This window comes from Manacus candei, unplaced genomic scaffold (genome assembly GCF_025592945.1).
Source record: "Manacus candei isolate 608988 ecotype Guabito, Panama unplaced genomic scaffold, ASM2559294v1 h1tg000020l, whole genome shotgun sequence".
NCBI classification, from domain to species: Eukaryota; Metazoa; Chordata; class Aves; order Passeriformes; family Pipridae; genus Manacus; species Manacus candei.
In genome coordinates this window covers 2,088,424-2,101,987 of record NW_026138068.1, presented here as the reverse complement: position 1 = coordinate 2,101,987, position 13,564 = coordinate 2,088,424, and the positions used below count along the sequence as shown (strand labels likewise).

At 56.5% G+C, this 13,564-nt stretch overlaps 2 protein-coding genes across 2 annotated transcripts in view; one reads left to right on the top strand and one right to left on the bottom strand.

The window, feature by feature from the left end:
* The window catches only part of SSH1 (slingshot protein phosphatase 1), a 35,262-nt gene extending 32,314 nt beyond the window's left edge, over positions 1 to 2,948 (bottom strand). The window contains exon 1 of the mRNA XM_051785477.1: positions 2,802 to 2,948. Coding sequence (XP_051641437.1) covers positions 2,802 to 2,867 — 66 coding nt within the window. The 5' untranslated portion in view covers positions 2,868 to 2,948. The remainder of the gene's footprint in view (positions 1 to 2,801) is intronic.
* Positions 2,949 to 3,692: 744 nt separating this feature from the next.
* On the top strand, positions 3,693 to 13,054 carry DAO (D-amino acid oxidase). The gene is made up of 11 exons (XM_051785516.1): positions 3,693 to 3,873; positions 5,180 to 5,385; positions 5,497 to 5,611; positions 5,931 to 6,007; positions 6,423 to 6,488; positions 6,742 to 6,796; positions 7,251 to 7,355; positions 7,844 to 7,926; positions 9,894 to 10,011; positions 10,594 to 10,692; positions 11,049 to 13,054. Exons 2-11 carry the CDS (start codon positions 5,192 to 5,194, stop codon positions 11,181 to 11,183), a joined length of 1,047 nt encoding a protein of 348 aa, XP_051641476.1. The 5' UTR covers positions 3,693 to 3,873; positions 5,180 to 5,191; the 3' UTR covers positions 11,184 to 13,054.
* The last annotated feature ends 510 nt before the right edge of the window (positions 13,055 to 13,564 follow it).

The following is a 13,564-nucleotide window of genomic DNA, read 5'->3' as shown; positions in this document are numbered from 1 at the left end:
GGGAGATGCACCAGCATGTGCAAGTTCCCAAGTGTGTATGAACCCCCCTCTCCCAAGAATTTATGGTTTGCTATGTTAACACAGCAGCAAACCTTGTGCAGGCAGCAGCATCCATTTTATAAATTCCTTGGGGCTCATGAGTTAGAAGAGGCCCAGCAGCACAGTCACAATTAGCAAAGATGTATGGTCATCATTTTCCATTAAAAATACCTTCTAGTAATTATTGAGTAGGCTAAAAGTCCCAAGGAGACCTGGTTTCCCATGCAAGAAAGATCCTTGCATGGGATCACGCTGGCACTTTTGGATGGGATTTTTCTTTGAAATTAACTGTGTAAAAACAACCCGCTGAATCTGGAAAAAGCTCATTTCTGGTTTTATGGTATTTCAAGCCAGAAGGAGCCATTCCAACAGGAGTGGATGTCTTCTTCTGGGAGTCATCACAGCACACCTGAGCTGTGGGTGCTGTGGGCAGAAGAGCCCTGCCATGGACAACACATGGAGGCAAGTTTGGGGCAGCATTTTTGGGAGGAAAAGGGAGAATTGTATGGAAAGAAGAATCACCACCAGCAGCTCCCACACCAAGCAATGCCCAACACAGATGTACATGGCAAGGTCTACTTTGACTCCTCTTCCACCTGCTCCAGTCAAATCCAGACTAATTCCACTGCCTGCAACAGGGTTATGGCTCATTTTCCTCTCCATAGATTGGGTGGTCAGTAGGCCTTGTCAGTAGGCTCTGTCTAAACCAGAACCCAACAAAATTCCTTCTGAGAACTCCTTAGGAAAGCACATGTCCTGTCTCCAAGTTTCTCAATGAACACGGTGTGGCCCAAACTGGGTTCCTGCAGCCAGGGAGCCCCCGCAGCCCCCGGGGTGAGGGAGAACCCGGGAGCCTTGTGGCACTGCCCCCCTCCCGCTCCCCCCTCGGACCAGCTAATCGGGGGAGTCACAGGGACCTGACAGGTGACAAATAGGATTGTTTACCTGGCAGGAGTGGGGACAGAGCGGAGCCAAGGGCAGCAAGCACCAAAGGAAAGAGGTGTAGGGGAGAGGGATGCACGGGAAGGGTGTGCAGACAAACACCAGGCCTATCTTTGAGGGTCACAAGAGATGGATTAGGAGGAAAAAATGCAAGAAAGAAAGATAAACTGGAGGTGCAGCTGTGCTTGGATAGCATGTAGGAGCTGCAGGGATGGAAGCAGAAGCCCAAGGCCAGGCAGAGGCAGGAGAGGGCATTTCTGGGATACAGGAGTGGAGGGGGTGTGCAGCAGAGGTAGGACATGCAGGGTACCAGGCAGGCAGGACAGGGATGCACGGGACATGGCACCACAGGGCACCAGGGTAAGTGTCAGGTACAGGCCCTGGAGCAGCAGAGCTGGGGCAAGGACAGGGCAGCAGCACAGTGCAGGCCATGCCACAGCGAGGAGTGGCAGCAATCAGGGATGTCACACAGGTATGGGGTGCAGCACGACAGGAGCTACTCCCAGGGTGGAGCAGGATGGAAGCTGCTCCCAGGGAACGGACCACAGCCACCTCTGGGAAGAGCTAAGCTCTCTGGGGGGCAGGAGCTGCAGCAGGAGGGGGGAAAGGCAGTGCCATGACAGCACAGGGACAGAGGGGGAAAGCAGAGCACGCCTGGGTAGGAGTTGGTGGCAGCTCTGGGATGTCAAGGAGGGAGAAGGTCTGGGGTCAGCAAGCACAGCTGCTCCATGGAGACAGGCCCAGCACACTGCCCAGGGATTTACCTGGCAAGAGAAGGGTCAAACAGGCTGCCCAAGGGGTTAGGGAGCACAAGCAAATGCTGGGTGAGGGCTGGAGTGGGAGACATGGGGACCAGGGGCTGTGTGCAGTGAGGGGAACCGTGGGACCTGGTTCAGCCTGGCAGCCTGGCAGCATCACAGGGCTGGGGCTGGGCAGCACTGGGGGCTGTGAGGGGAAGGGGCTGGGGTGGCTGGGGTGCTGTGAGGGGCTGAGCTGGGGCCAGGAGGGTCAGGGAGCTGTAGGGGGTCAGAAGGCTGCAAGGGTCAGGGCTGGGAGGGGGTGAAGACAAGGGGTAAGTGGCTATGGGGGGGCAGGGGGCCATAGGGCTGGAAGCCATGAGGGGGAAGGAGTGAGGGACTGGGGAGGGCTGTGAGGGCTGAACTGGGGCCAGGAGGCTCTGGGAAGTCAGGCCATGGGGACTGCAAGGGATGAAGACGGGGCAAGTGGCCATGAAGGGCCAGGAGGCTGCAGGGCTGGGGGCCATGAGGGACCAGGGCCTCCCTGTGAAGGGAATGGGGGATATGGGAGGGTTGGGGGGACTGTGGAGGGCAAGTAGGGGCCAGGTGACTATGGGGAGTCAGGCCATGGGGACTGCGAGGGGATGAAGGCAGGGGGTGAGTGGCTATGGGGGGCCAGGGGGGATGAAACCAGGGGCTGGAGAGTCTGAGGGGCCAGGGTGGTGGGGCTGGGCCATGAGGGACATGGGAACTGGGCCTTTGAGGACGGAGCCAGGGCCTGGGGAACATGGGGTGGCTGTGAGGGGGACGGAACCAGGAGCTGTGAAGGGCCAGAGCCGCGAGGCCGGGACCAGGAGGGACCTGAGTCTGCGAGGGGGCCGAAGCCAGGGCCTGGGGGAGGCCATGAGGGACCCGGGTCTGTGAAGGGACGGAACCAGGAGCTTCGGGCCACGAGGGGCCTGTCCCTGCGCGGGGCCTCACCCCGCCCCTCCCCGCTCCCCATCCCCCGCCGCCGCCGGCAGGGCCCACTGTCCCCTTCCCTTCCCTGCCCGCCCCGTCCCGCCCCGTCCCCTCGCAGCTCACCTCGCTGGTGCTGGCGGAGGAGGCAGCGCTGGGGGTGGGCGAGCGCTGCAGGGTGACCAGCGCCATGGCTGCGGCACCGGCCCCGGCCCCGGCTCGGCTGAGCCTCCCCTCGCGCGGGAAGGGGCGGGGCCTCGGGCGGGGCTTGCTGTGGGGGCGGGGCCTCCAGGGTGGGCGGGGCTTGGTCCTGCCCCATCCCACCCCAAATCCCGCCCCATCCCACCCCACCGTCCCGTTCCTACCCTGCCACGGGCAGGGACACCTTCCAGTAAACTAGCTTGCTCCAAGCCCCGTCCAACCTGGCCTCGGACACTTGCAGGGATGGGGCAGCCACAGCTTCTCTGGGCAACCTGTGCCTCACCACCCTCACAGCGGAGAATTTATTCCCCGTATCCCACCTAACCCTGCCCTCTGGCAGTAGGAAGCCATTCCCCCTTGTCCTGGCACTCCAGGCCCTTGTAAATAGTCTTTCTCCACATTTCTTTTCGACCCCCATCACGTACTGAAAGGCTGCAACTAGGTCACCCCAGCACCTTCTCTTCTCCAGGCTGAATAATCTCAATTTCCTCTGTCTACCCAAAAATTGAGCCTGAAGCACCCAATTTTCCCAGATCCTGCAGGAATCTTGTGTTCAAGGAACAACTGGACTTAGCACTTTGGTTGACAACATGGTGATTGGTCAAAGGTTCAACTCGACAATCTCGGAGGTCTTTCCCAGCCTCAGTGATTCTGTGAATGCAGAGGCTGGGAAGTCATTGAATCACTGTGGTTGGAAAAGACCTCCAGGATCGTGCCCACTAAGGCAATGCCGGTGTCCCGATCCAGCGGTCACCATGGTGACCAGTGTCAGGGATGTTGTTCTGCCACCCGTGGTGGTGACCCCGTTTCCCATTGCTCTGGGGCCGGCTGCCAGTAGCACGTGGGAAGTCCACCTCCCCTGGGCTGGAGCAGACTTTGGCCCTGCTGCTCTGGGCACTTAGACTTTGCCTTGCTGGACTGTAAACGAGCCACTCTGAACTCTGTGGAAGCCTCTGAAACCTGCAGTGACTCCTCTGAGGACCCCCCTACTCCACAGGTAAACTGGTGCAAAACCTGTATTCCTGTTGGTTTTTGGCCAGTGAGGCGGATCCTCCTCGGCTGGAGCTGTGGGGGCAGTGGGGGAGAGTCCCCATGGCTGCAGGTGGGGGAGGTGACCCCGGTTCCGTGGTTTTGGTTCCCGGGGGTTGTAACACCACGGCAGATGGGAAGCAGCTCCCGCGGCGCCGCCGTTCCGGTGACTCATCCCTCCATCCCAGCAAATGTCAGTCCCGCTGTGGGCAGCCTTTCCAGCAGAGATGCTGCGCTTCACCTTGTCCAAATAAAATTGTGGGCTGGAGTTTATTCCTGCTCCCAGAACCAGGCCTGGGGTGCAGCCAGCACATCCTCCCCTGCCCATGCTGTGGGATCTGACCCAGCCCTTCCCCAGAGCGGTCCCTGTCCACTCCCTGCCCAGGCAGTGACCACAGGGCTTTTCCAAGGCAGAAAAGCTCTGCTGAGAGGGAATCAGGGGACTGAGGGGGCTGCAGACCCTCTTTGCAGCTGCAATTTCCCAACAGTTCTTTCAGCCATGCCGGGAAGGGTTTGGGGTGGTGGCACAGCCACCCTCGTGCAGCCCCAGTGGTGACAGCAGTGTGAGGATCCAACCTTGCACTTTTCACTCCTGGCATTACTCCCTGGAAAACATCCAGTGCTTCCTATGTCTTTTATCTATGCCCACCTCTTGCCTCCAGCCTGTGCCCAGGGGTGGGAAGGATTGGGAGCTGCCCAGAGCAGGACTGGGTCGATGGGAATGGAGGGCTCACAGCATCCATGGCAGACAGTGTGAGTGGTGGGTGCTCCCGCCTCTCCCTGGCTGGTGGGAGGAAGAGGAGGATGCTGAGGGCTGTGCTGCTCTGTCCCGAGGTGCCACAGGGCAGGAAGCACCTGGAGCTCTTTCTGCCAGGTGAGGAATGTGGCCATGGGCAGCTGAGCCACTGGTAGAGCCAGGGATGGAGAGACATTCCCCAGTCCCCATGGGGAACTATACTCCCTCATCCATGATTGATTCCTGTGCCTGGTCAGCACAGGCAGGGGTGGAGGAGGACCTGTGAGCCTTTACAAGGAACGCACAGAGGTGCACCATGAGGACCACGGTGTGACTCTTGAGGATGGTCCTGTGCAGGGCTAAGGGTTGGACTGGTTGATTCTCGTGGGTCCCTTCCAACTCAGCACATTCTGTGAGTCTGTGACCTCAGCCCTTCCCCACTGCTCAGGCGGTGGAGCCGAGGCCGGGTGGGGTCCCGGGGAGCTGCTTCTCTCCCTCCTGGGCAGCCCCAGCTGGTCCAGCAGCCTCTGTCCCTCAGGGAGCCGGAGCCATGCGCGTGGCCGTCATCGGGGCCGGGGTCATCGGGCTCTCCAGCGCCCTGTGCATCCACGAGCAGTTCCACGGGCTGGTGCCCTCCCTGGAGCTGGAGATCTACGCCGACTGCTTCACCCCCCACACCACCAGCGACGGCGCGGCCGGGCTGTGGCAGCCCTACCTGAGCGACCTCGGCAACCTGCAGGAGACGTGAGGGACAGGAGGAGGAGGAGGAGGAGGCTGGAGTTGTGTCCTCCCAGGCGTGCCCGGGCACAGCTCCGTGGGGCTGGCAGAGCCATCACTCCCCTATTCTCATCACAGGCTCTGGAATAAAGAGACGTTCGATTACCTCCTCGGGCACCTGCACTCCCCAGCAGCCCAGGAAATGGGACTTTACCTGCTTTCTGGCTACAACCTGTTCACTGAGCCGGTGCCGGTAAGGAGCAAGATCCAACAGGGCTGGGAAAGGCTCCAGCTCCTCCCCGAGGGCGGGCAGGGCTGTGTCTCTTCCCAGCCAACGCTCCTGAATCCTTCCAAGTTTGCTTTGTGGCAGTGCCTGGGACACGATGTTTTCTGTGCCATCCCGGTGTGAGGAAGGGCCGAGGGAGCAGCAGAGCCTCTCCAGCCCTGGTTGGCAGCTGCCCCCCCATCTGTGTCCCTCTGGGATACCCTGTGTCCCTTTTCCCCCCCTTCTGTCTCATGCTGACGTGGTGATCCAGGTTCACTAATGATATCAGAGCTTTTCCCTACTGTAGGACCCCTCTTGGAAGAACATCGTCCTGGGATTCAGGAACTTGATACCAAAAGAACTTGAACTCTTCCCTGGTTACAGGTATTTTTCAGTCTGTTCTCTGGAGACTCAGGCAGGGCAGATGTGGCTGGACACCTCCTTGGCATAGGGCAGTGGGGACAAGAAACTGCTGGTGCAGAAGTGTCCTCTCTTTCCTACAGTTGCTTCCTTCAAATAAGTAGGAAACACCTCAAATGGCCAAAAAAAGCAGCAGCCCAGCATGGAAACCATTCCAGCTCCTTTCTTACCTCATCAGATAGTGTCAAAATAAAAATCAGTATAAGGTGTTTTATGCTGTAAATGGGGTGGAGGAGTGGGGGAAATTCATGCACTTGTTGTGCAAGGGGAAACTGGAGTCTCAGGGGGAATTGGGGCCCCAGATCTGTTGGGAGCACCGGAGCAAGAGGCTCCTGTGAAGGTGCTGCAGGTCCTCACACCTCCTCTCTTCTGGTTTCAGCTATGGCTGGTTCAACACGGCGCTGATGCTGGAGGGCAGGAGTTACCTGCCCTGGCTCACCAACAGGTGAGTGTGGATTCCTGCTCGTTGCCCCAGTGGGGTAACACCCTCCCCACTTTAATAATGAGCCTAGGGGTGTATTTTTGCATGAGAAAAATGAAAGTAATGGGATGCTTGGAGCTGCATCCAAGAGCTTTTGGCTATGGGAATATTTGGGCTTGATTTCATTCCTGTAATTCTAATGCCAAGTGGGTGCCCTGGCACTGAATGATACATTTGCTTTTAATTTGCCAGTAACAAATGAATTTGTTCTTCCCAGGCTGACACAGAGAGGAGTGAAGTTTTTCCATAAGAAGGTTGAGTCTTTCCAGGAGGTGGGTGGGGATGTGGAGGCAGGGCAGGGGGCACAGCCCTGTCTCAGTGTGGGGAAGCATCGTCCAGCAGGCATGTCCTGCTCCAGGATGTCCTTGGTGTCAGTGACGGGCCAGGGGCCAGGGGCAAGGCTGTGCCAAGACCTAGGAAATGTGTTCTATCAGGAAGGATAAAGGGGCTTGGGCATCAAGAGGTGGCTGAGAGGGTATGGGTAAAGCATTAGTCCAGCATGGATTGGCAGCTTTCCCTGGAATGGCTTTCAGCACACATGGGGTCTCAGCAGGAGCTGTGGTGGGGAAGCTGTGTCCTGGATCCAGCCCTTATGGTTTATCCATTACCAGACGCTGGACTGAGCTCCTTTTGGAGCAGGACTGTTGTGCCCTGAGGGCAGCACCCTGTGTGCTGCTCCCAGCTGTGTCCATGTGCTGCTCCCCACCCATGTCCATCTCTCCCCAGCTGTTCTCCCAGGGTGTGGATGTGGTGATAAACTGCTCTGGGATGCGCTCGGGGGAGCTGCAGCCGGACCCGGAGCTCCAGCCTGGCCGGGGCCAGATCATAAAGGTGAGGTGGGTGTAGGGCTTGGGGCTTCCCAAAAACCCACTTCTTACTGTGAGGAAAACCTGTGTCCTCTGGGGCAAACCATGGGCTTGTAGGCTGGATCTACACTGGGATCAGGTCCTGATTCCCAGCAAACACTGGTCATGTGAAACCCACCTGGATCCCATTCCTGGTTCAGTTGTGGGAAAGCCCTCAATCTCCAGCCTGTTTCTCTGTTGGGTGAGCGTGGGGGGAGGTCAAAAGCATAGTGCTATTAATAATAAAACAACATAAAATCATTGGGAGTAGAGGATGATTATTTGGGCAAACAGGCTCATGCCAGTAGGAAGCTCCTCCTCTTCCCTACCTGCATTCCCATCCACCTGTCTTCTCAGGGAACAGAAAGCTTGAGCAGAGGGTCCCACATCTGGCCCCTGGTGTCCCTCCTGCTACCCCCCGAGCCTGGCACCCCACTCTCCATCTCCCCCTGACCCTCTCCCCTGGTCTGCCAGGTCCTGGCCCCCTGGGTGAAGCATTTCATCATCACTCATGACGTGAAGTCTGGGATCTACAAGTCTCCCTACATCATCCCAGGGTAGGTGACAGCGGCCCAGGAGGGTCTGGCTGGTCCTGGTGACATTCTGGCTGGTCCTGGTCAGTGTCCCCAGAGTCCTGGCTCGGACGCGGCTCCTGCTGGCACCTGCCAGGGCCTGGAGTCACACCTGGCCTGCTGGTGCTTTTCCTGGTTGTGTGGGAGGGGAGCAGAAGGACGTGGGCAGCAAAGTGAGGGAGCTCCCAGAGCCTCAGGACTTCAATGTCCCATCCTTTTCCAAGGAGCAAATCCCACCAAAGCAAAAAGTCAGTCCTGGCCAGGTCCTCAATAGGGGCAAACACTGATAGTGTAGTGGATATTTTGGGGGAGGCCTTTTGTTTTTGCATTTGTACCCATCTGTTTTATCAATGATGTTGGAAGGCGCTGCTGATCCCTGCTCCCATAAAACCAGGGCGGGAATCCTTTTACTTTAATAAAACCTCCCCTGGAAATCTCAGCCTTCCCCTCACTGGCCTCTGAGCTGTGCCCGAGCTCTTGGTGAGCTTGGGGAAATCCCACTGGATCATGGAATATCCTGAGTGGGAAGGGACAACAAGGATCATCCAGTCCAATTCCTGGCCCTGCCCAGGACACCCCAACAATCCCACACTGTCCCTGAGAGCGTTGTCCAAATGCTCCTTGAGCTCTGGCAGCCTTGGGGCTGTGACCACTGCCCTGGGGAGCCTGTTCAGTGCCCAACCACCCTCTGGGGGAAGAACCTTCTCCTGAGATCCAACCTAAACCTCCCCTGACACAGCTCCAGCCCTTCCCTCTGGTCCTGTCACTGGTCACTGAGAGCAGAGATTGGAGCTGCCCCTCTTGGGGAAGTTATGGATTGGGATAAGTCTCCCCTTAGTCTCCAGGGCTCCCTGCCACCTCCCTGCCAGACTGTGGAGGAATCCAGGGGGAAAACCTTATGTCTATGTCCCCCTAGGGCTGAAATGAGATCCTGGCACCAAAAGCACCATGTCCAGAGCTCAGAGAGTGGCTGTGGCCAGGCAGAGCCCAGCTTCCAGCACTTTTCCTGCACTTCCTGCCTGCTTCCCACCAGCAGCTTGCTCAGGGAAGTTGGGATCTATTTGAGGCAGCAGCATTTGCTGTGCCCAGGGAGCTGCACTGCAGGATAAATAAACACATCTGCTGTTCATCCCAGCTCTGCTTCCTCCTGAGGGCAGGCAGAGACCCCACTCTGGCAATGGAGAAGGGTTTTTTAAGCTGGAACTCCAAAGCTGCATCTCTGGCACTTCCTATTGTCCCAGTATTCCAGGATTAGGCAATAAGCCAGGTTGTAAATGGAGCTTTGCTTGCTCACAGCCCCCAAGCATCGTATTCTGAGTGATTCTGATTACAGTCTCAGACAAATTCCTCTCCCTGTGTTTGTTTTAGCTCAAGCTCTCAGAGCAGCACCAGGCTGATCCCTAAAGAAGACAGATCTTCTCTTCCCTGCTGGAGAGCTTAGCCCTGAGAGGATTCTTTCCACATGCCCCAGCCCTTTTTTTTTTTGTGCTTCCCAGGGATCACACAAGGTTTTGGAAGGGTCCAGCCAGCACAGAACTCCCCACCTCTCCCCAGCCTTAATCTGCCTCTTTTCCTCTGCTAATCCAGGGGAGTTTTGGGCAGCAGAAGCACCAGTCTGCTTCTCTGTGCTTCCCTCCAGAGGCATCCCGTTCCTTCCAGCTCTTCCCCAGGCAGGTGGGAGCAGACCTGTTTGATAAGGATGGAATTATCTGTCTGGTTTGCCCAGACAAGGAAGGGCCTTTTGGGTGCTGATAGGATTTAATGAGTGACTTGCTCCTGAGCTGAGCAGGCACCGCTCTCCACCTGCTCCATGTGGAAGTTTCTCCAGCAGGAATATGTTGCAGGCTCAGAATGTATCAGGATCCAACACCACACACACACAGAGTCCCTCCATGAGATGACCCCACAAGGGACAGCTGGAGACACTCACTCTGTGTGTCCTTTGGGTGCAGGAGCGAGTTCACGGTCCTGGGAGGGATTTACCAGCATGGAAACTGGAGCGAGGAGAACAGTGCCCAGGACCACAAAACCATCTGGGAGAGCTGCTGCCGCCTGCTCCCAGCTCTCCAGGTGGGTGACCTGACCCAACACCCACTGGGATGGGGCACAGGGAGCTGGGGAGCTCAGGGATGGGAGAATGGGCACTGGAACAAACCACAGAACCTCAGTGTTTCCATGAGTCTGTGTTTCCATCCATCACAGATACCCAGGGCTCTTCCACCCGGCTGATGGACAGGCAGGGACAAGGTTTGTAGGAAAAATAATTCCTCCTAGAGCTGGTAAAAAAGTAGAACTAAAGCTCTGGGAGGTCCCAGGTTGTGGTGTCTCTACGGCTTTAGAGCAGGGCTGGTGTGGGGTGAGGCTGGTGTGTGTCCACCCCCAGTGCTGCTGTTGTGCCCTGGATCAGCAGGAAAGGCAGCACAGGGGTTTGCCTCATCTGCCCCACACAGGCTGCTGATGAGCAGCTGTAATCCCAAATTGTTCTGCCTGGTCACCCCTTGCAGCATCTCAGGAGCTGCTGCAGGACTGGGGACCCCCTGTCCCTCCTCTTCCCATGGATCACCTGAAGCCGTGGGGTTTGGCTGCTGTAATTCCAGGGGTGCTGTAATTCCAAGGAATGCTGTGCAAATGCTGATGTAGTTTTGCTTCCAGAAAGCAAAGATCGTCAGTGAGTGGAGTGGCCTGAGACCGTCACGGCCCCAGGTTCGCCTGGAGCGGGAGAGCATCCGGCATGGGAATGTCCAGGGAGAGGTATGTGCACAGCCCCGGGGGCTGAGTGCAATTAGTGACCGTGTTAATTGTACCCCAGTCCCTATGACCTTGGCAATGAAACACCAACCCCCTGCTGTGCCCCCAGCCTGCCCCACCAACAGCCAGGGAATCTTTGATTCCATTCCAGCCCAATGTCAGAGAGAAATGTCAGAGACACAGAAACACGATACTGATGTGGCTGCCCCGCCCATGGAAGTGTTCAGGGCCAGGCTGGACAGGGCTTGGAGCAACCTGGGCTAGTGGAAGGTGTCCCAGCCCATGGCAGGGGGTGGAACTGGCTGGGCTTTAAGGTCCCTTCCAACTCAAACCATTCCATGACTGTGATTCTCCCCCAGGTGATCCACAACTACGGCCACGGCGGGTTTGGGATCACCATCCACTGGGGCTGTGCCATGGCAGCAGCCCGGCTCTTTGGGAGCATCCTCCAGGAGAGGAGGAAGGTGGCCAGTTCAGCACAGCCCCGCTTGTGAGTGCCTGCTCACCTGGATCATCCCAACAGCAGTAGTTTAGAAATCACACAGAACAATGGGAATAGCACAGGGATACATGTGGGTGCTGGACCCTCCACAGCTCCAGCTCTGGGTCATAGTGCCTCGCTGCCCTTATCCAGACAGCTCAGCTCCCTGCACAACCTGCCCAAGGAAGGGCTTTAAAATCTGGACTAATTACCCATGGCAAAGTGCAGTCCTGTCTGGGATCAGCCTGCAAAGGGCAGGCAGGGTTCAGCTGAAACCCTGACAGCCCTGCAGTTCATCTGCACATGGGACAGGATCTGAAACCAAGCCGGTGCCACCTGAGGTCTCCCCTGGTGCTCCAACACCCAGCGTGTAATTAGATTTCCAGGCTCCCCCCAGGAGGCAAAAGCTCCTTAGTAGGAAGAAGCTCTGAGGCTCCCAGGGAAGTAACAACAGCTCTGGGAGCACGTGCCTGGGTTCCACCAGCTTTCCTCCCATTCCTGCCAGGACAAAGCCCGGGGTTGCAGCACCTGGTTAGTGTAGCTGGGAACAGACAGCAGCACTTGCCTAAAATGGGCTTTCCAAAGGATGTTTTAGCAACAAAAGCAATTTGTTCCAGCCCTGGACTTGCCAGACTCTATATATAGCAGAGAGCAAAATAGCTCTTCTTGTCCCTAAAACTCCCATGGGCCCCTCAGTTTCCCATTTCTCCCAGCTGTGGGACATGGCTGGGACACAGCTTGGAGAGCAGGGCTGGCTCAGGGCAGGTTGTGCTTCCCAGAGGAGTTGGGGCAGCTCCCAGGAGGGCAGGAGTGTTTGGGGTGTTCAGGGATGCTCCTGGGGACCCAACACACTGTTCTGAAGGCACAGCCTGGCTGAATTTTCAGTGCCATGTGTCTTTCCTGCTCTGCAAGCCATCCCAGGCAGGGCACTGGCTGGTCAGGAAGCATTAGCCTCAAATCCGAAGGCTGTCCTGAGCCCAGCACAGTGCCTGACTCACTCTCCTCCACGGATAAGCCAACTGTTCCTTACTCAACCGTGATGCAGCTCCTCTCTCCCTATGACTCCATGTGCCAGGAATAGCTCCTCAGCCTGGGCTGTGCTGCACCTCGGGAACGGGAGATGCTGCAAATCAGCAGCATTACACGGGAATGCCCAAGGAAAAGACTCACTGTTGAAGGCACAGTGAGAGCAGAATTGAAGTTCCTCTGGCTGTGATTTTGGCCCAGTGCTGGTGCTCCTCACATCCCTGAGAAATATAAAACATCCAATGGTATCCAGGGTTTGGGGTTCCTGGCTGCAGGACATCATCCCTTCGGCTGTGCTGACAGCTGTAAGGAAGGTGAGACAGTGTCCAGAGAAGGGAAGGGTCCAGAAATTGGGAGCCACTGTCAGTGGCAGTCTGTCCAAAGGGTTTTCCACCCTCTGGCAGCTCACCTGAGATGCTGCAGCCTCAGGGTAAAATCAGGAATAGGGCAGGAAAATGAAAATCAGAGCTGGAGAAAATTCACACCAATTAATGCTGAATCCAGTGGCCTGTGATCCCACCTCAGGAGAAGCCACTCAGGGGAACCAAATCCCTTTGATTTCACTTATTCCAAATATGAGACAGTCAGGACCACATTCTCATCTGCTGTAAATCCAAACTGTGTGATCTGAGAAAAGCTATACTGGAAGAGCAGGGGAGCAGGATATCACTGTGTACCTTCAATGAGCAGCTGATCCTTCTGGTCTCAGAGCTTACAGGAGCCAGTGTCCTGTGATCTCACATGGCCTCTCAGGAAACAGGAATGATTTGATCTGTAATTTTATTTACAGGCTAATTTTGTTTGCTCTCTAAAGGCACAATTTCATGTTTGTGAACAATAAAGGAAATATTCAAACATCTCGCACGTGATGCTTTTTCTTCCTAATGATGGCACAGGCAGGGCCTCCAGTGCTAATTCCATAGAAACATCCCAGTAGATCATCATTCCACGTCTCAAGACACATTTTTCCTGAACATTTCATGCTGCAGGAGGAAGAGTCATTATTCCACATTCTGACCAGACAGTGAACCTGAAACATCACTGTGGGAAGGTCTGTGGTGGCTGTCAGTCCTCAGGGCGTCAAGAACTCACAGAAATCATGGAATGGTTTGGATTGGAAGAGACCTTGAAGATCACCAGTGCCACCCCTGCCATGGGCAGGGACACCTTCTGCTATCCCAGGTTGCTCCAAGCCCCATCCAGCCTGGCCTTGGACACTTCCAGGAATGGGGCAATCACAGTTTCTCTGGGCAACCTGTGCCAGGGCCTCACCAACATGTGATTGAAATTCACTCTTGAGGTCAGGGGAGGTGAGGGAGCCAGGGAATGATGTCTGGAGAATTCCTGCATGTCCTTTCCTGACACACA